At 45.6% G+C, this 22,127-nt stretch overlaps 1 protein-coding gene across 1 annotated transcript in view; it reads right to left on the bottom strand.

Moving 5' to 3' along the window:
• CHSY3 (chondroitin sulfate synthase 3) overlaps nt 1-13,367 on the bottom strand; it is a 145,543-nt gene extending 132,176 nt beyond the window's left edge. Inside the window, exons 1-2 of the mRNA XM_084834004.1 lie at nt 12,223-13,367; nt 4,636-4,919 (exon numbers count right to left, since the gene is read on the bottom strand). Of these exons, the coding sequence (XP_084690130.1) occupies nt 4,636-4,919; nt 12,223-12,991 (1,053 nt within the window). The 5' untranslated portion in view covers nt 12,992-13,367. The remainder of the gene's footprint in view (nt 1-4,635; nt 4,920-12,222) is intronic.
• Nucleotides 13,368-22,127: the final 8,760 nt, after the last annotated feature.

Here is a 22,127-nt window from a genome sequence, read left to right as displayed (position 1 = left end):
TGAAGGCGTATTGAGGACAATGGAACGACTTCACAGTATGTGAATTGCAGTTTTAAATTTACAATCAAAACCAAATAAAAAATGGACATGTTGCCACTTTTAAGAATAACATGGGATCTAAAGCACTCGGTCTCGCAGTTTGCACGTAACTGTCTCCAACACGTTCCTCGCTTCTAGGCCCCTAAACAACCCAGCACTCTGGGTTCACCAGTCACACTTACAAGCTTTGACCTGGCGAATGGTAGGTTATTGATAAAAAACAAAAATGAGAAGCGCGCAGGAAGCAGCACACTCCCGCTTGTACACAGCAAATTGTGGATTAGCCCATGATTTGCCATTGCATGCAAACCGTGTCACTGAAAAGTATCACTGATAGAGCAAGCCTACATATACATGTTTACTCAGAAGTAAACCCCACAGTATTCAATGAGGCCCTTGGTCCATCTAATTCAGTGTTTCTAACACTGACAGGCAGCAGCTCTCCAGGGTCTCAGGCAGGAATTTTCCCTAGCCCTGCCTGGAGCTGCTGGGGATTGAACCTGGAACCTTCTGCATGCCAAGCAGGGGCTCTACCATGGAGCTACAGCCCCTCACCTGAATATGCAATTACCCACTCAGGTAACTGAATACTGTATTGCAGCCTGAAAGAGTCATTTACTCATAAGTAAGTGTTTAGGTTCAAGGAATAACACCTCGTCTTACTTGCTAATGCTCACAACATTGCTTAGTGAGTGTCCCGGTAGCCTTATCGTCCAGTCAAAGAAGAACAGTCAGTATCCAACACTGTATGAGCGGACCTCTGCTCATGCAACAGGAGTTCCTCCCTCTGCAGCCCCCACCTCTGTGGCCCCCAAAATCTGCTCTGGAAAGTTCCCTAACCCTCCAGAGCAGATTTTGGGGGTATGTGAGGGCTGCAGAGGGAGGGGGAATCTGTTCCACCAACATGTCTGTTCTGCTACTGGATGGACACTGTTGGATTTCACCCAGTAATTCCTTCTCATTGGCAGGGCCATAATTATGGAATTTCACCTAAATTATTATGAAGTTGATATATATATATTTTCTGTATTATATTTGAATACATTCTACTACGTTAAAATAACATTTATATGTAGACATTTACAGGGAAGACATGATATCATAGGCTTTACATATAAATATATTTTTCAAAAGAAAAGGGCACCTTTGGCTGAAGCTTGCTGTATAATGCACAAATCCAATTACTGTTGCATGTTTTGTCTTTCATAGCATATAACCTCTTTCATTGGCCTATTTTAATTGATTTTTTCTGTTTAATGAGATGGTGACACAAGGGCAAGCATATTTTAATACTAAAGTACAAGCACAATATCTTAGATCATATGCATAATAATGATTACAATCCTTGGTGCCATCAGTGGACACGCTGCAAAATCTAGGCATACCACCTAGTTGAAAGGCTATGGGGGATTAACGTCTTCATTCTGAACACAAAAGATATTTCTGTTTAATTTTGACAAAACATAGATCAAGTAAACATACATAGGACTACAGGCTTGGGATTCGTTTTCATACCCATTCGTAGGTGGCAAGATGAAGATACAGCCAACACAGTTTGAGTTTCTCTCTCTGAGTATATGACGTACACAAGTGATTGCATAATCACATCCCAAAGTCAGCTCACTTTACCACAGCAAGCTGGAAACTGGGTTGGCAAGTATCCTCATCTTAGAATGTGGCCACATGGTCAAAAACCAAGAAATAAGTGAAGCTATCATGCAATATACTTTGCCATATGCCTGGGGGAGTGGGGGGGGGACAACACACCTTCAAGTGGTGTTCACTCAAGCCATACCTCATCACCTAAACACTTTCATAGAAATCATTCCTTAATTCTCTAATGATATTTGCATTGCAAGTAATCTTATGCGTAGCCTACCATATACCTTGTAGCTGTTATTTTACAATAGTAAATATGTAGGCTTTTTTGCACTAACTAAATTAATCCCATAATAATTTGATAAAGTATTTAAACGGTGCTGCAATTCGGTTACACTGCTTGCCTACTCTACTGTTCTATATTCTTAAAAGATGCCATGGTCAGGAGTACAAAAAACCACTCTAAGTATATCCACTGGTTTCTTTTTTCTTTATATTCCACCCTTAAAGACAACCTAGAAATAATTTTAGGTAGACAGAGATCGCAAACGTGATATACCCTTTGAAACTCCTCTCCATTTCAAAAGCTGTTTGCCATGAGTCCAGAGTTCAAAACAATTGGGAGAAAAGTGCTGTTTTAAAATATAAATGTCCAATGCCCCCTTGGATGTGCAGAATTAGTAACTGGGATCTTTGGATCATGGTCCAAAAATGAGTGATAATGTAAATCCTATCACACTGCATGCAAACACTCTTCTTCAGACTTTATATTAAATATACATAGAATGCATAAAAATCCTACAGATTCATATCTACTGATGGATGCTGGTCTTAAGGATATCTGTTGTCTCCAAGTGGTGTCCGTGGACACCAATGTATGTACCTGTCTTGGCACCCACCAGGCTCTTTGCCCCTCCTGATTTTTATTTTAAGATTCTTTGTAATTGAACTTTCTTTTAACTGGGAAGGTGGCTTGCTGCAAAGTGCAAACTTTATTTGGGTTCGAAAGACTAGCTTTATGTTTAGGAGCTCAGCACTCTGCTCTTCTTTGTATTGGTGCACAAATTACTTTTCATTCAGTCTCCTAGCTTGCCTTCTGGGAAATGAGTGTTTTGTAAGCAGCCATACCCACCAAGGCAGTCATTTTATGAATGGACAAGCCCCCACCATGGCAGCCATTACGTGAGAGCATCCACAATACTCTCTCAAAGTTCCAGATGTGCCCACTGACCCAAAAAGTTTGAGGACCCTTGGATGCATAGAACACACTATTCTGCAACCCAGGGAGGATACATACAGAGGTTACATTTATAGATAGCACTTGGGAAGTACTCTCCTCACATTTAAGTCAGACCTATCTTTGCCTCCCTAGTGAGACCTGAAGAAACCGCCATTAAAAGCCAGCTGTATAGAGCACTGATTGACTGGGGCTAGTCATGAACCTTCCCTGCCCCCATCCCCAGAGCAGCTTTGCATAATGGCTCACAGATTCAGTGAAGCTACAACAATATGTCTAGTTTCTAACTGAATGTGGCTATGTACAAGGAAGAAGAATGATGAATGGGGAGGCCTGCACATGGTAACATTCAGTTGTGAACCAGATGTATTGCAATAGCGTCATTGAGCCTGTGACCCCTTGGCTGAACTACCTGGGACGGGGGGGGAACCCACTATGACTTCTGCTATATCTTACACCTGTCTTTACTATTAAGCCAAAGAAAGCACTTGGATGTCAGCAGACCATCCTAGTGATCCTATCCAAACATATTAGTGGTAAACTTCATGCAAAGCCATGGAACGTAATTCTAGTTAAACATGCTTAGATCTGACATCCCAGTTGCAAACAGATATCCAATTCCAAACACCATCCTATTATCCCTGCAACACTGTCAGAGGATCATCTTCTGCTAAAGCAACAGATAGCACAAGCAGGTCCTGCAGTGAAATGTTCAGGGTTCTAGCCAGCAAGCCATGCCCTTTTCCATGACATTTCATTCCATTTCCCCTCCTTATTTTCCATTTCTTCATCTCAGCCAGCCAGCATTCTGTTGCCACTGAGCATGCTCAGTTGTCATTGGGCTATTTTAGTTTTGTTTCTCTTCCCTTATCCCCCTCTCTTTTTTTGTACTTCTGCAAACTTTAGGGTTCCCCCACATCTTCCACCAACTCTTTCTTGTACATGGGTGGTGCCATTTTGGCTGCATAAGGATCCACACTCAGAGAATAAGTTCACTATTAGTAAACAGGATACCACATCCTAAGCACTTAGGTTCTGAACTGTAATTGAGCTTAAACAAAAATACCCCAGAATAACTCAGCATTGAATTAAGTTACAAAACATTTACCTTTATGAGACCATAGTCAAGCACCTTCCACCAGGGTGGGGGGAGGGGAGAGACACAAAATCTTGGTTTTATTTCATTTAATAGCAAAACACACAAGTGAAGCCAGAATGTTTCCTATTAAGTAGGACGAAAATCATCTGAATCCTAATGAAATGTCTGTTGTTCCAACTTGAATAAATATGTTTAAGAATGTGTACTATAAGCAGAGGGGGGTGTTGATCAATGTTATTTGGAGATATACTCCATAGTGTTGTTGCTTTCTTGAACCATTCGTAAGTATGTTCTCATGTCTTAAGTCTCAGATCACAAAAAAATCCCTTTAGCACAGGTGGTATGATTTTTAGGTGGCCTTGATTGAGTTCCACCCTAATATTGTGTGCTGAGGTTGTATGTCTGTTTCTGACGTGCGCTGAGCTCAGCATAGGTTGGCTTTTAGCATTCCATCGCAAAAACCTAATTATGTTTGGTTACACTAGAAGCCAAACAACAATTAGCATATGATAGCAAGCCACACAACCTCCTCAGCACATGCTGACTAAGGCTGGAACTCAGCACAGGGCTGGGGAGTAGCCCACATGGGTGGGATCGTTTGCCTGAAAAGTTTATTAAAGCCACATACAAATGCCATCAACACTGCTCCATTATTCCTTACCTCATATGACCAGACACACTGAGTTCCACCAAACCGCCGAACACATCGGCCCACTTCCACATCCTCATGAGTAGTGTACATTTCTTGAAGACATTCACCTATGTGTGGCACCATCCTCCTGAGAACTTCGCGACTGAAGATCATCCCAGGCCCTCCCATGCAGAAGTTCTCTCCTGGCTCAAGACCCAGTTTCCCAAGTTCTTCAATATTTCCCAGTCCTGTCTGCCCCAAATAGAGAGGTTTACTGCTGTTCAGTGACCGAAGAAACTCCTCCAATTTTTCCCCTGTAAGAAAAAAGAGAGAGACTGAATATTATTTAAGCCACATCATCTATTTGAAGACATTTTATTTTCCACATCACAACTATGCATTAAGCTATAACTCTATAATCTCTTCCGCTCCAACAAACATACAAAAGCAAAAGGGATGGTAAAGACATTTATAGTCAAGCACTACACTGAAATAGTTTTTACATTCAACTACTACCGGGCCCAGAATTCCCTATAAAATTAAGTGAATGTTGGTTGAGGGCAGTGGCTTGGATTCAAAGAGTCCCTAGACCCAGTAGAAGACACGTCTGCTCTCACAAGAAGAGGCTGCCAGATTTACACCAATCCCCCCCCCCCCCCGCCGGTCGCAACCTCCCACATTGCATCACATGCCATTCCAGAGGGTCTTCTGAACTTCAGAAATAGCTTTTCGGCACGTAGAAAGGTCTGCAGCAAGAAGGCTAGGGAGGGAAAGCCTTATTATGCAGTAAGTGTGATCTCCATTCACACTACTGTGGATACAAGCCAGAGTGTATAACATCTTGTTACTCCACAAATGCAAACCCTATGTTAAAGCAGCCAAGCAATTTGCCACTTGCCTGCCACAGATGAACAATAACTACTAAGCCTTGGACTAGCCAAATGACAAACTGCACCACTGTCAATAACCTCCTCCCTATCTTCTTCATCTGCCCACTGGCCTACTCCTACTACTGTGCCCATTTCCCATCCTGTATTGTTGCTGTGACTTCCACAGATACACAATCTAACTCTCCAGTGGCCTTCCAAAACTGGAGTAGAAGAAAGGAGTACTAAGCAACCTGAAAAGTTCTGCTCTCCGTTTCTCCAGCTAGACCCAAAATCAGTCAAGCACGATAAGGGCACAAGGACAGAAAAAAAGTCACAACTTGGCTGGCTGGGGAATGCTGGAAGTTGTAGGACTTTTTTTCTGTCTAAACATGTACAAGATTGCACCCTAAATGACCGTAACAGTGGTAGACCAAGGGCACGGAGGGTGGAGAAGAGCTGGAGCAAATAAAGTCAGGTGGTACACTCCTTCATGAATTATCTGCACACTGAGTTAAAAGTACAAGCACCCGTATATTTTTGCAAGATTGCTGTTTATGACAATGAAAAAAATGAAAAATGCAGAAGTTAAAATATGAAACTAGATTACACATTTTCCTTAAAGGAAATTCCAATGAAATCAACTGAATTTAATTCTAACTGAATGTATTTAGGAAAGGGCCAAATTAAATTTAAAAAGAGAGTGAGGATTATCTGGGTGAATTAACTTTATAAAACCCTCATTGGTTTTATACAACTGTAGCATTGGAGGGCAAAACATTTAGCCCCAAACCACTATTGTTAACATTTTAGGAAATTTAAATTTGGTATATAAAATTAAACAGCAGTTTAAAGCCTCAGTGAATACACTTTTACCCCTGCAATTTCATGGTTGTTTGAAGCCTGGCCATTTCATATACTGAAATAGTTTTAAAACAAGCCAAAAAATTATCTTATTTTACACATTAACAGTGTAATCCTATACATGTCTACTCAAAGAACATGAGTTCCATGGGGCTTTCTTCCAGGTAAGCTGGGACAAGATTATTAAAAACTTTTTTTGGTAACATTTTTGTTGTATAACGCAGATTTATTTGCTTTGTTAGCAATTCTCACACTGTGTTAATGCCAGTGGTATATTGGCTATCACAGGGGTCCCCAACTGTTTTGAGTTGGTGGGCACATGAGGAATTCTGACAAAGTGTTGTGGGTGCTCTCACAAAATGTCTGCCATGGAGAGGATTGCCCATTCATAAATGGCTGCCATGGTGGGCATGGCCAGTCACAAAACACTCATTTCCCAAAAGGCAAACTACTGAGGCTAAAAGAAAAAGTAACTTACTCAAGAACAAAAGTATAAGGTAGAGGTGGGATCTGACCTCCAAAACACAGAACCACTCTTTTATACCCAAATAAAGATGGTACTTGTGCTGCCCCCAGCTCTGTACTGCATTGAAGTATAAGAAATTTATATGTTTATACTGTGGGTGGAGAGATCAAGGATCTTCTTCCCAGGCCTGCTTTAGTGGGATCCTAGCAGTCTGAGATTAACTACTAGAGCCTTTCCTTTGGGCGGGAGTTAGAAGACCTGGGAGAGAAGAGTCTGTTTTTACTATGCCTCATCCCTTTTAATCCAGCATCTACCTGTAATTTCCCACTGGATCTAACCTTCATTTGTGACAACCTCCTTATTTCCTGTAGACTGTAAGTTATTATTTCTTTGTTGTTCCTCTGAAAGAGACTGTTCAATAAAGAACTGTTTGTTGGATTTAAAGAGAGGCTTGAGTTAAACTGGCTGAAAAGTGTCTATACGCAGGGCACATAGGCATGGAGCCAGCACAGTACTGGAGGGCAGCAAGCCAGCCTCCCAGTTAAAAAAAAAAGTGGAAAAAGACCTTAAATACAATAAAAATCAGGAGAAGAAGGGAGCCTGGCGGGCACCGAAAGAGGTGTCCGTGTGCACACTGGTGCCCATGGGCACCACGATGGAGACCCCAGGACTATTGCATACTACATAATAATAAGACTGAAGACATGAAAAATTAAGTCCAAAAATTTCTCAACAGTACCTTGAGCAATATCCTGTTCATTATTTGTGTATATATGTCACGTCTCACCCAAGCACATGGCCCCCAAAGCAACATACAATCATAAAATATATAAAACGATATATTGCCAGTGGCCATAACTGAACTGTAGTCACTGGAAGTGCATCATCCCCTTTTCCAACAAAAGTAACTTCAGCTGGGCTCAGATGAGTACCATAATGCAGCCGGAGTTGGGAATCAGCAGTGTGCACAGCAGGGTGCTTAAAAGACAAATGTTTTCCAAGATACCTTGCAAATCCATGGGAAGAAGGTGACAAGTAACCTTTCTATATTAAAGGAGAAACAATGTGAATAATAAGAAAATGTACTGAATTAAGCTGTAAAGTTTTAAAGGAAAGTAAAAGAAAAAAATGAGAAATATATTTTCAGTCATTGAAACTACCCAAAATTGTACATTTCAGTTCTTCAGTTAGAATTCTATACTGACAAAACTGGGGAACCAACTTGCAATGCTACTTGTGCATGCAGAGGGCAAGATGAGGATGGACTGCCACCCTTAGGCTGCAGAGCTGAGTAACACAAGCTCAGCTGTTGCACACAGAAAGTGGGAGATGAATTCCCACCAAGCCCAAATTAGCAACATCCCAGTGTTTACTGTAAGCCATGTAAACTGGAAGAATATGGCGGGATTGTTTACTTCTACTGAAAAGGCCAGAGAGCAATCCTTTTGAGCAAAATCAGAGAGCTTTCAGGTTGATAGAATCTGTCTGTTAAATTTGTTTAGCCTATAGCTTCTGTTGATCCCCCAAAACTGTACTCCTTCTAACACAGCGCAACATTTAAAAACCATCAAAGTTCTGTACTGGATTCATATCCCACCATATCCCCAAGACTGCACATATGAGAGGAGCCAGAACTCAGAAGGATCAAAAAGTCAAGCCCAAGACCCTGATCTCAGACATGTGCAAGGCTGGTTGTGGTTATTCACCACTGAAAGGACTGCACTCTACATAGCAATCAGTGCTGACATATTGCACTGAATCAGTTTCCAGGACATAGGCTTAACCTTTCCCTCCCCAGACATGATCCCAGTGGACATCACCCACCCCTTAACAGTTGTGAGGCTTACAAGAAAAGCTTCCACTGGCATCAATGGGAGTTTTTTCTAAGCCTCATAGCCGGGGAGAGCGGGGGGAGAGATCAGAATCGCAGCTGGGGAGAGAAGGGCTAGAGTGGAGTGAGATTTTCATTCACTTCATTTTTTGAGGAAAACTTACCAAATTTGTTCTTAAAAGAAATGGAAATAACTTCGAATGTGGGAGAAAGCAAAACTGATTTGTCCCTCCAGGTAGAGGGATTTGAGTAATGAGCTCTTAAAAGTCTGGGTTTGAATCCCTGGGTATCCAACCATGTCTTTATTTATTTCATTTATATCCTGCCTTTTTTCCACTTGCAAGGAACCCAAGGCAGCTTACATTATCCTCCTCGTCTCCATTTTATCCTCCCAACAACAACCCTGTGATGTTTGTGGTACAGAATTAAGATTGCCACCTTTTTTTCTGAGGGCTCCCCATCTTTAACAACAACATGGCAGGCAGGTACAACAATGTTGTACGATGCCGGGAATAGCTGTACCTACTGAATTTAGCTGGTGCAGATGTGTAACACAGTTCAGTTTTTCCACAAGAACTTACCAGAATTTGCAAACGTTTTCATAAATGGAATGAAAAAACTTGAGATTTAACAAATTAACACGTGGGAAAAAGCTAAACTAACAGATTTATCCATCCCTATTGATTGACTGGATTTGTACTCTACCTTTTTAGCAAGAAAAATGGCACTCAAGGGAGCTCACAGGCCCTAAGACTCAGTAAGCAGTAACTACTGGCTCAAAATTAAGACTTGGTGTGAAGGTTCAGGGATACTACCAGTCATTACAAAACACAATAAACATGATGTAAAATCTACGTATATTAAAATAGACAAATAAATTAGGGAAGGGAAGTAGCTCAATGGAGAAGCACGTATTTCATATGCAAAAGCTCCCAGACTCAGTTGCTGGAATCTTCTGGCAGAGCTGGGAAGGACTCCTGACTGAAACCCTGAAGAACCACTGCCAGTCAGTGTAGACAATACCAGGTTAGATGGACCGATGGTTTGATCCAGTATAAGGCAGCTTCCTATTTTCCTAAATTTCCTAAATAAATTTTCCTTATTCCCTTTCACTATAGGCAAATCCATCTTTTCTAAAAGACTTACTTCACTTCTAGAATATCTTCAGGCATTGCCAAACTTCAAAAAAGAGTGCATTCAGAGAACTGCTGAGAATGTCTTCCTAAATGACCCCGTTGTCCAAACTAGATGTCTGGGTGATATACTTGTACTGCAGTCCTAGGCACGCTTACCTGAGAGGGAAGTGCATGTCTGCTCAGAAGTAAGTTCCATTGAGTTCAATGGGCTTTACTCAAGGTACCAAATCCCATTGGTATAGGATTGCAGCCTAAGTCTTATTAAACTCAGTGAGTCTTACTTCTGAATAGATATGCATATGATTGTGTTATTAGAAGACTATGTTCCTAGTTGATCTTAGAGACATGCCTTGGTTTCTTAATATTAGTGATATTTGTTGAACAGCCTTGGGACCTATTCCTGCAATTTGAAGACAGCTCCAACTAAAAACCAGCACTTGTAACCAGTGAAAAACACAGAACATAGAACTCGTGACATCTGGGAGATTAGAGACACATAGACATTTGGCTCTCTGGAACCTATAAACTTTCCCTTCATGAGTTTAAAGCAAAACCAGTAACTTTTTAACCACATCTGGGACTGAAGACACATTCATTCAGACTCATTAATCCTACTAAGAAGAAATGTATCAATGTTCCCTGCCACTTATGGATAGAGGGAATTGATTATGCTAACGAGAAAGTTGCTCATAAAGCACATCCTCTTTCCTGCATTGCCTAGAGAGCTATAGGCATTAGAATCTCACAGATCAATCAGACAGTATGTCAACAGACCTTGGGAGAAAAAAGCAACATGTAAGTATAATCACAGTATTTGGTAATTAATTATATTAAAGCAATGCTTACATGTGATATGTCATTGAAACTGTGGTTGTGCTTTATTTTTTAAAGAGACTCTAATTTTCTAAATCTACCCAAAGTATTAGATTATTTGGGTTATGTATTATATTCCCATTTTACACCCAGTTAGTGATGTGAATTACTACTCGCATTTTCAGTGTCTTGCCTTGCTACCTTGTTTTTTCTCCACTTTGCCACAACCCATGTGTCTGCATCTCACAACGTTATGAAATTCTTTCTTACAAAACTTCCTGAGACAATAATCTAGTTAGAATCTAGCACACTTTAAAGCTGATCTTTTTGCTGTAACTGACTAACATAGCTATTCTGCAGGAACACATCACAAAGGAATCCTACAGTGTCCCCAACATGCTGTAAAATCACCAACATGCTGTGAACTGACTTTGGGCCAGTCACAGACTCTCAGCCCAAACTACCACACAGGGTTGTTGTTGACAGGATAAAATGGAGAGGAGGAGTATAAAGGCGGGATATAAATGCAATAAAATAAATAAATCATAAAGGTTTTAATCCAAATTAAATTGCAAGTAAGGCTGTTTTGCAAGTAAAGAGCTGGGAAGGAAAAAAGGAATCTAATTCATCCACCTATTGAGATTCCCTTGTACAGCCCATTAATACTTTACAGTAGTCTAATGTACAACTAGTAATGCTAAAGTATATGTTTTCCTGGCTGTTGCCACTGTCTTTCATCACTCACTTTAATAAAGGTTATTACAATTTTTGTGACTATTCCAGAGCAATTGGTATGAAGATCACTGCCCTTGGAAGTCTATTCTGAGCCTTTGGGATAAAGCAGCTAAAAATCCAAATTAGTCAAAATAATAAATGAATGTACATGACCTACATTAACTATTTCTATCAATCAAGACCAGAGGGGGGTTTCATCCTGCACTCCATGAGACTAGAGGTTCTTTCACAAGATAGGCTCTCCTCCAGAGAGAAACAAGCCTGACCTCTGACAGACACTTACGGGGGGGGGGGGGGCAGGGGGGCCGAGAGACTGCATAGGCAGTAGGTGTGCTGTGCCACTGGAAATCCCTCACTCCTCCTCAACTTGGCAGGCAAGCAAAAGGGTCGTTTACTTTCCAAGTAACTTGTGCATATGGGTAGGGTCCGAAGGCTAAGGGAAGTGGGTGAGATTCCAGCTATTTTGTTGAAACTGATGCAGCACATTCAGCTCCGACCTAGGTGCGTCCCTTTTGATAACTTCACAGGGCAGACATCAAGAGAAGGATGGGCATGATGAAGAGAGACCCTATTCTTTCCCACAATCCTATGCATGTTTATTCAGATGCACTGCGCCCACAGGGGCTTGCTCCCTAGTAAGCAGGCACAGGGCCGCAGCTTTAATAAGCTTCGGGGAGTGAGCACCACGGAGCACGTGGAGGATGCTGCTCAAACTGCATGCCTAGAAGCCCAACACTATCCGCGTGTAGGGGCTACCTAAACTTTCTCAGTCGCGACGCCAATGCACTCTGCACGTGCTCAGGCACTCTCGATTTTCTCTTAGTTGTACAGCCCCAGGGCTCTAAGCCCGGGCACTACCAATGTGTTCCGCGATCGCGAGCGACGCCCACCCGGCTTTTCTCTCACCTTTGATGTAGACGTCGTCGTCGGCCCGCATGAACCACTCGTAGGTGTCCAGGTAGTGGTCGTGCATATACTTGAGCATCATGAAGGATTTCTTCTGCGGCGGGTACGAGTCGTCCACTCCGGGCAAGGCGACGAGCGGCAGCGGCTGCTCCCCTCGCAGGACGGGCGGAGGGACCGAGCCCTGCGAGGAGAAGAACTCCACCCGGCCGGAGACGGAGCGCGCCCAGGTCCGCTGTGCCGCCAGCGCTCGGCTGCCCAGGTACTTCTGGGCGGTCATCACCCCGACGTAGAGGAAGTGGCGGGTCTTGGCGCAGCCGGGGGCGCCCGCGTAGTCCCCGCTGCCGTTGTGGCTGCTGCCGTGGCGGCCGGCGCCTTCCTCCTCCTCCTCCTCCTGCGGGTCTCCTCCTCCGGCAGCTGCAACTGGGGGGCTCGGCGCGGGCTCGCCCTCCGCAGCGGGCGGCGGCGGCTCCCTCTCTTTCTCCCAGAGGCTGCTTCGAAGGCCGGCGCCCTCCAGCCCGCCAGCGGCCGCCGCCTCGGGCCGCGGCTGCCTCTCGCCCCCGGGCAGCCCAGCCACGCGGCCGTACACGGCGCACAGGCTGTTGCCGCCGCCGCCGCCGCCACTCGAGGAGCCGCCGCCGCCCGCGCCGCCTCGCCTCTTTCTCTCGCTCAGCTCGGCCACTTTGGGGGCAATGAGCCAGGAGGCGACGGTGAAGCCCAGCACCAGCCCCAGCACCACGCTAAGCCAGGGGCGCCGGGACCGCGCTGCCATGGTGGTGGGCGCGGGACGGGGCGGCGGCGAGAGAGCGGGCTCCCTCCCGCCAGGAGACGCCCACCGAGCTGCGGGTCCCGCCGCCGCCTCCTTCTCCTTCTCCGCCGCCGCCTCCTCTTCCTCCGCCTCCTTCTCGTCACACTTCCAGACCCTAAGGCCGCCTTTGCAAGTCCACGAGGCGTGGTCGCTTCGCGCCGCAGCAGAGGCGGCGGCGGCGGCGGCGGCGGCGGCGGCAGCTTCCTCGGGCTGTTGCTCCGAGCGAAACTTCTCTCGCGGCGGCAGCGGGGTCAGCAAAGAGAGCGGCCCGCGCACACAGCGGCGCCGCGCTGGTCCCTCCCCGCTCCTCCCACTGCTGAGCCTCCTCCGCACAAGGGCGGCAGAAGAAGCAAGCGGCGGCCGCCGCAGCAGCCTATGAGGCAAGACGGTCCGCGCGCCCGCTCAGCGCCGCCGGGGGCAGCGCTCCGAGCACTCAGGAGGGCCCAGCGGCGGCAGCAGCAGCACGGCCGCCCCCCACGGGTTGCTGCGGGAACGCTGAGGGGCGGGCAGGCTCCGCCTGAACGGCCTCTCCGGAAGGAAACGCGCTTTTTCCCCCGCGGGGCTCCCCTCTCGCGCAACAACTTTCTCAACAACCCTCTGGACCTGGTGCGCAATAGCCAGGGTCGCTCCCTCCTCGCTTCCCTGTTCGCGCCCTTATTCGGTCGCCGCCGTCCCATTTCCTCCCTCGACGCCCACCCCTCGCGCGGTCTCTTCCTTCGCGGCTCACAGAACAAGGTGCCCGGGCCCCGGGACACGAGTTCTGAAACGGGAAGGAGGGAGAGGCATCGAGAACTGGGAGGGCAACGGGGAAAAGAAGACCCTCCCGTTTAGAAGTGGGCGCGAGGGGACTCGAAAGGAGTAATATTCTCCCCACTCCATCCCGGTGAGGTGAAAAGAGACCCAGGATGAGATTACTTTTCCCTACTGAAACTGCCCAGAAGGGGAGAAGGGATGCGCGCCTGTCCTAAAGCCAAAGGAAGGAACGGGGAAGAATGTTATAAACTGTCAATTTGGGGACATGTTAGATTCAGAGAGGGCATGCGATCTTCTGGGCAGCTCTGCGTTACAAACTCAAATTGGTTTCATACTTTTAACTAGGCTGGCCTCCCCCGATGAATCGTGTGGATTTTTGTTTAGTGAGGGGAGATCCCCTATTTACACCTGCAGAAGGGTTATCAGGATTTACTGGGAAGAGGGACTGGCTGTTAAACCAGTTTAACACTTCAGTGCTGAAGTGACCTCTAGGTATAGACAGAGCTTAGCCAATCCTTGAGGCTTAATATGAGCCAAGGGTCAGCCCCAGAACCTGCTTTCAAAGCCAGAGGTCTGTTGGTCCTGGAATATAAGACATAACAATAAGGGAATGCTTCTAAAGATAGGCACACTGCCTTTGCTTTCATTTTGGAGTAACCACAGACATCAGGGGTAGGTGGGTCAGGGGGATACATCAGACAGCCCACACATGCCAGGGAATTTGAGGGAAGAGCATCTAAGGGAATGGTTGTGCCTTCACAACAGCTTGAGGCTTTCCAGTTCCCAGCCACTAGACAGATTTGCAAAACATAAGTACTTGCAGCCCTTCCCTAAACCATGTCACAAGGGCAGAGGGGTGGGGTGTTCATTCCTACGCATTGCAAGGAATCATTGCTGTTGAGTCCCTCTAGAACAACCTTCCCCAACCTGGTGCCTGCCAGACGTGTTGGACTGCAACTCCATTGCTGACTGGGAATGATGGGAATTGCAGTCCAAAACAGCTGGTGGGCACCAGGTTGGGGTAGGTTGCTGTGCACCTATTCAAAAATGACAAGTGTGGTCTGAACTTTAGAAACAGTGCAGGTATGTGCAGTATTGTGGCATGTGCCTGTTAATTGGTGACAGAGGGAAAATGGTGGTGGAGGGATGTTAACAACTTTTTCCTGTTGTTGTTCAGTCGTTAAGTCGTGTCCGACTCTTCATGACCCCATGGACCATAGCACGCCAGGCCTTCCTGTCCTCCGCTCTCTCCCGGAGAGTGCTAAAGTTCATATTCATTGCATCGGTGATGCCATCTAGCCATCTCATCCTCTGCCGTCCCCTTCTCCTTTTGCCTTCAGTCTTTCCCAGCATCAGGGTCTTTTCCAGTGACTTATCTCTACACATTAGGTGGCCAGAATATTTGAGCTTCAGCTTCAGTATCTGTCCTTCCAATGAGCACTCAGGGTTGATTTCCTGCATTCCAATCCCCTATGATGAAAAGGACATCTTTTTTTGGTGTTAGTTCTAGAAAGTGTTGTAGGTCTTCATAGAACCGATCAACCTCAGCTTCTTCAGCCTCAGTGTTTGGGGCATAGACTTGAATTACTGTGATGTTGAATGGTTTGCCTTGGATTCGTACTGAGATCATTCTATCATTTTTGAGATTGTACCCCAGTACTGCTTTTCCCACCCTTTTATTGACTATGAGTGCTACTCCATTTCTTCTAAGGGATTCTTGCCCACAGTAGTAGATATAATGGTCACCTGAATTAAGTTCGCCCATACTTGTCCATTTGAGTTCGCTGATTCCCAAGATGTCGATGTTCAATCTTGCCATCTCATATTTGACCACCTCCAGCTTACCTTGAGTCATTGACCTTACATTCCAGGTTCCTAAATAATATTGTTCTTTACAGCATCGGACTTTCTTTTCACCACCAGACACATCCACAGCTGAGTGTCCTTTCGGCTTTGGCCCAGCCGCTTCACTCTTTCTGGCGCTACTTGGAAATACCCTCTGCTCTTCCCCAGTAGTATATTGGACACCTTCTGACCTGAGGGGCTCATCTTCCGGCATCATCTCTTTTAGCCTTGTGATACGTTCCATGGGGTTTTCTTGGCAAGAATACTAGAGTGGGTTGCCATTTCCTTCTCCAGTGGACCACATTTTGTCAGAACTCTCTGCCATGACCTGTCCGTCTTGGGTGCCCCTGCATGGCATAGCTTATGGCTTCACTGAGTTACGCAAGCCCCTTCGCCACAACAAGGCAGTGATCCATGAAGGGGAGCTTTTTCCTAGAAGGAGACAAAAGTGGGTCTTGTACTAACATCTTTGAGATGGGGATGAAGACAACATATGCAAGCATCATTTTTCAAAGGGGAGAGTGGGTAAAGCAAGTACCACTCTTTGGGGGTTGGACACTAGCAACATGGCAAAAGGAGGGGAGAAGGCTTGAACCAATGTGACTGTCCCGAAGGCAGTACTGCACACTTCCATCCTGTAGGAAGAATGGCAGCATTTGGGTAACTGAATCTATTAGGTTGTTGCCTGTAAAAGTTCAATAGTCAGATCAAACTGGAAGGGACTGCTGTGTGGACGTTGGAGGAAGTGTAATGGCCAGAACACTATACTGATGGGATCACACTCATGACAGCTTTGGATATTGCCAAAGTGAACTGTAATTGTGCAGACATTATGCTGTAAAGCTTATAAAGGCAATTTTTTCTGCAAAGATACACAAGCTGTATATGTACCTGAATATTGCATGTCTGTGCTGCATACATTGTCCAGGCATTATCAAAGAAGTGGAAGCATGAGACACTTGCCCATTGGCTTCTCTAACATCCAAAGCCAATTGTAATTTTTTACCTGGGGCCTCATACATATGATAACAAGAGGAGGACCAGATAGAACCTTGCAGAAGTCTACAAGAAATAGGCTATCAACCATTTCAGTCCTCTGGGGCATCCTTGCCAGAATGGAGCAAAAGATCAATAGTATCAAAGTCTGCAGAAAAATCAATAGGGTGAAATGCTTCTTCTATGTCTATGTGACAGATGCAGTTTAAGAATCATATACGACTTGAAAGCTAGACTCTAGAAGATCAAAGACATCCAGGTGCAGGAGTCAAGGTAAAAAAAGGGGGGGTTGGTTCAACATCTCACCCCATCCCTGGGCCGATCTACATTGCGCCCGCCATCACAATGAAGTTGGCGTACTCTCGGGTTAAATTCAATCGCATTAAAACGTGATTATCCACACTCACCCCATTTCCCAGTTCCAGTACTTCGTCGAATGCACAAGCACGGTTCACACTCCGGTGCCGCGCTGTTTTCCAGCTCTCCAGCGAGGCGGCTCTCATTGGAGGAGCGGCAACTTGTCCTGTTTTAGCTGATCCTCCATCCACCGTCCCTCTCTTCCTCTATCCCTGTGTGTGTAGGGATGGTGCAAGTGTCCTGTTGGGGCTCAAAGCCCAGCAAGAAGTTGCCAGCCCCCCCCCCCCCCCAGACACCAGTTCCCTCAGCAAGAAGAGGGGAAGAAGGCAGTGCCTCTTGTCTACCCCCCATCATTGCTACAGTGGCAGTGGCGCAGGAGAAGCGGCTCGTTCTCCGTAAGTTCTCCTGGCCTTAGGGGAAACTATCAGCTTGTCCCTCGCTGCTGCCACTGTAACAGGTGGGGGTGGAGGGAAGAGGGAGGCACCCAACCTCTTCTCCCCCCCACACCTGCTGGAGGCCAGGGCGAGAGGCTGGGGGGTGTCTCCTGATGCTCTTTTCGCTGCACCTGCCCTTGACAGCCAGCATGAGGAAGAGGGACAGCAGCGGCAGCACCCAGCGCTCAGGTTGGAGGGGGGCTGCTAGCGATTTCAAAGACTGCCCTATGTTTGTCCGCCGCTCATGAGATGATGCTAAAATTGTCCACGGACATTTTCATTATCTTAGTCCATGAGTAGTGATGACTGTCTGCCTGGATATGTGTGTGTGTTTCTTTCCATGCTGTGTGAGCATGATGGGGACCGTGAAAAAAATCACACCTGCCTGGGCTTGCCCGGGCAAGTGTGCAGAGAAATCGTGCTGAAGAAGGTATGATTCTTCGAAGATTTGAAGATAATGCCTTAATTTTTATTTTGTTTTAAGGCAAAGCAGGGGATTGAAGGAGGTAAAACTTAGTGTCATTTGAAGGGAAAGAACAAGCCCCTGCTCACTGCAGGAAGCCTGATTCCCAGGCAGTCGCCCATCCAAGTACTGACCAGGGCCAACCCTGCTGAGCCTCCAAGATCAGACAAGAGCATGTGCCTCCAGCCATTTCCTTGCAGGTGATAAAGCTTTGAGTGCTGAGGAAGCTATGCAATCAGTATCTGGAAGACTGCATGGGAGTGTTTAGAGCTGTGATTGGACAGGAGAGAAATACAAACACCGCCGCATGTGGGCAGGCGTGGGAGGGGACTATGACGTTATACAGTGACGAACACGGAAGAGCAGAGTACATGAATGGGAAATATCAGAATTTCAGGGTATTGAAAGCGGTAGCAGGGAAGCGGGAAATTGTGGTTCCAATATGAGGTGGGGACAGCGTAACGTGAAAGACGGAGGGCATAAAAAAACCGTAAGTGTAGACACATCGGCCCAGAGCAAGGAAGCAAGCTTCTGGCTATCAAAATGGATCTCTCCCCCAACTGATCTCAGAGTATAAAGTACATCAGTCTGTATTCCAACCAATATCTCCCAATTCATGTAGGACACGAGCCATATTTGTTTGCACAGTTGGTGGCAAATTCAGGGGATGGCTTATTGTCCAAGAAGAGATAACCAGCCTGTTCATTACCTGGAGCAGCTGCATCAGTTGCAGTCAAACTACACATTACGTGAATTAGTGGGTAGCTGCAGCTTGTCTTTTTTTCTCCTAATGTAAGTGCATGTGGCACTGATTCAGATCAGGATCACCATGCTTTGGGAGGGGAGGGTTAAACCTCCCCCCGTCCCCCCCCACAAATCCCCCCTCCATTAAAATAAAAGAAAATGAAGTCTCTGTTGATAGCAATGGGTTTTTTCTTTTTAACCCCTCTATGGGGGCGGGGGGGAAACCATGGCTGGAGGCTTAACCCTCCACTCCCAGAGTGGAGTAGTTCCAGTCCTAATTGGAGCCATGTGTGCTTACTCTAGAGTAAAACAGAGAGAGAGAGTGCTCAGCTACATGCTACGCGATTAGCGTAATGTGTAATTTGGATCTCAGTAGAGCAGCAAACATTTTTTTCACCACTGCCACCTCACAGTCTCATCTTTTTAGGCATAATTAAGAAAGAAATGGAAAATAAAACTAACAATGCTGTACTTCCCTTGTACAGATCTATGTTGTGACCACAGTTGGAATACTATGGACACTTCTGGTCACCACACCTAAAAAAGGATATTGTAGAGTTGGAAAAATGCAGAAAAGAGCAACTAAAATGCTCAAGGGGCTGGAGTGACTCCCCTATGAGGAAAGGTTACAACATCTGGGAGTGTTCAGCTTAGAGAAACGACAAGTGAGGGGAGACATGATAGAGGTGTACAAAATTATGCATGATATCAAGAAAGTGGATAGGGAGACATTTTTCTCCCTCTTTCATAATACTAGATCATCCCAAGAAGCTGATTGCTGGGAGATTCAGGACAGATAAAAGGAAGTAGTTCACACAGCACATAGTTAAATTATGGAATTTGTTACCATAAGATGTAGTGATGGCCACCACTTTGGATAGCTTTAAAAGGGGACTGGACAAACTCATGAAGGATAAGGCTATGGATGGCCATTAGTCCTGATGGCTATATGCTACCTCCCGTATCAGTGCCAATGGACACTAGTTGCTGGGAAACATGGGTGGGAGGGTGCTGTTGTACTCATGTCCTGCTTGTGGGTGTTCTGTGGGCAGCTGGTTGGCTGCTGTATGAACAGAATGCTGAACTAGATGAACCTTAATCAGCTTCAGGATCTGTTCTCATCTTTTAAAAAACAAAAACAAATGTGTGCCACGATTTGTTGCCTTCGGCAACGGATGAATGTCTCCAGTTCTCTGCTCATCTGCCATCCCACTTTATCCACCTTAGAGTCTTCATATAGAGATGACCTACATATTCAGAGTAATCGCATGCCACAATCCTGTTGGTCAATGGGCCTGGTAAGGCCCACAAATGTTCCCCATCTGGCCTGGCAACTTCTTACCCTGACCCCACCCTGTCTGCCACAGTGAAAAGCTCTTATACCTGGTCAGCAGCTGATAGAAGATAAGTGCTTTCCCCTGCTTAGCACTGAAAAAGGCTTCCTTTCCCAGTGCTTAGCAAGGGAAACACTTATCTGTGATAAACTGCTGATTGGAAAGGAGAACTTCTCCCTGTGGGACAAAGCCGGCAGGGGCAGGGGTGGAAGCTGCTGTTTCAGTCCTGCTTTCTTCTAAGCGCCATCCTGCAGACATTTGCCCTGGTCACTTCTGTGTAGGCATGCAGAGGCTTTCCCTGCTTACTTGTTCATAGACATGATGCTCATGCTTACTTCTGGGTAGACATGTTTGCTACAATTATTTGTTAACAATACAATGGGGGGGGGGGCTGGATTTTTCAGTCCTGCCCACTTTTACTTTGTGCATCCCCCCACACACACTGCAATGCAGTTCTTGAGAGCTTCTCTAAAATGGAATTTGCACTTGGGCTTGTCACCCCTGCTGTAGGAATTGGTCCTCTGGATAAAAAATATACCTGAACTTAGAACACTAGCACATGGAGAGGGAAAAGTTCTAGCCCAGCTCTCTTCCTGGTCTTCCAGATTTCTGTGTGCAGGGCCTTCTGTTTTTGTTTTGTAATGAGGGGGAGCATTCAAACATGAAATCACAACCTACATTCTGAAGCATTACAGGCCCAATAAGGCTCTGCTACATTATTATTGTATAGATTATTTTTTGAGTAGACATAGAAGTGTGTTAATAACATCTTCCAGAGAGTTCTGGAATTCAACTGGCTGCAACAGTGTCAGAGAAAGGACCATCATAACGGTTGACTTTGAGGCCCCCACATTGAGAGGCTATTCCACAAAGAGGATATAACATTTGATAATTATCCATCTTACAACCCTTATCCATCGTACATTCTTTGCTGGCACTGGTGTCGACACTCGGTCTGCAGTTTTCAAATGTTACAGACCCCAGAGGGTGCTCCTACCAGTTCATTTCCAGTGGCCTACAATTTGGGTTTTCACAACAGAACGGGCTGTAACAAGTCCACCATTCTGACAAAGTGCTAGGAGGGTGGCAGGGATCTTCACCTTGGACTTGGAGCCCTTGCTGGACCGTATATATATTTACGAAATGGCTTATCCAAAAGCATAAAAGGGTGGAATCCTATGCATGTTTAGACAGAAAAAAACTCCTGGCTGGCTGAAGAATGCTGGGAGTTGTAGGACTTTTTTCTGTCTAAACATGCATAGGATTTCGCCCTGAGGAGTCCAAAGTGAAAGCAATATGGACACAGAAATTGAAATGGGTTGCTGCAACCATATCATAGCAAAATGGTTCTGAACCAGATTGATGTTTCTGGGCCCCTTTTTTCTTTCTCCCATTCCAACTTTTGTCCTCTCTACCATGTTTCTTTCTATAGCTAAAACAGTTTCCACCTCTCCAGCCAATTGCTTCTCTTCCTCTTACTCATCCCTCAAAACTGCTTGTTCTACAAAGTCAGTCTTGAGCAGCCCTATTGAAATGTAATCAGTTCCCTGCTCCTATCTCCATTGTTTTCTCAAACCCTGAATGGCACATTTGCCTTGTTCTTCTCACTACTGTACTTTGCAATGCCACCAATATGCAGTATTTGCTAACATTTCTGTTCTTTGTTATGGATTGCGGATGCCTCCTTAGCAGTTTGACAGAGTAATCAGACAGAACTGCTAACTGATGATGGAATGGCTGACCTTAGACTTGTACCTGAATGCCCAGCAGCTATGGTTGTGATGTATATGTCTGAAGTCTTAAACTAATATCAAGGATTTGGGCCAGACGTACTTGATATGCAGTTCCAAATCTGCTAGGCATTCAACTTATTAACAGGAAGATACCAAGACTGCTTACAATCTATATTCTCTCACTTGGAAACCCTTCCTCTTAGTGCCTGATATAAAGGGCTGGTGATAACAGAAATGCACTCTGCAGACATCCCCAGACACACTCCTATTTTTACTCCACATGCTCCAAGGCTGATCCTTCACATTCGAAATAGGTTTTAGGCTCAGCCCTCCTGAGTCTTCGGGCCCATCTACATGGGAGGTTTTCTCCAATGCTGCTGTGGCTTAAAGTCATTACGGACACATGATGTCACAGCCACTGTGCAGCCACTCCAGAGTTTA

The sequence above is a fragment of the Heloderma suspectum genome, chromosome 2 (genome assembly GCF_057233095.1).
Source record: "Heloderma suspectum isolate Gila_16-S chromosome 2, 16-S_ref, whole genome shotgun sequence".
In the NCBI taxonomy this organism is placed as follows: domain Eukaryota; kingdom Metazoa; phylum Chordata; class Lepidosauria; order Squamata; family Helodermatidae; genus Heloderma; species Heloderma suspectum.
Note: the sequence above shows the minus strand (reverse complement) of the source record. Positions and strands in the feature narration are given on the sequence as shown.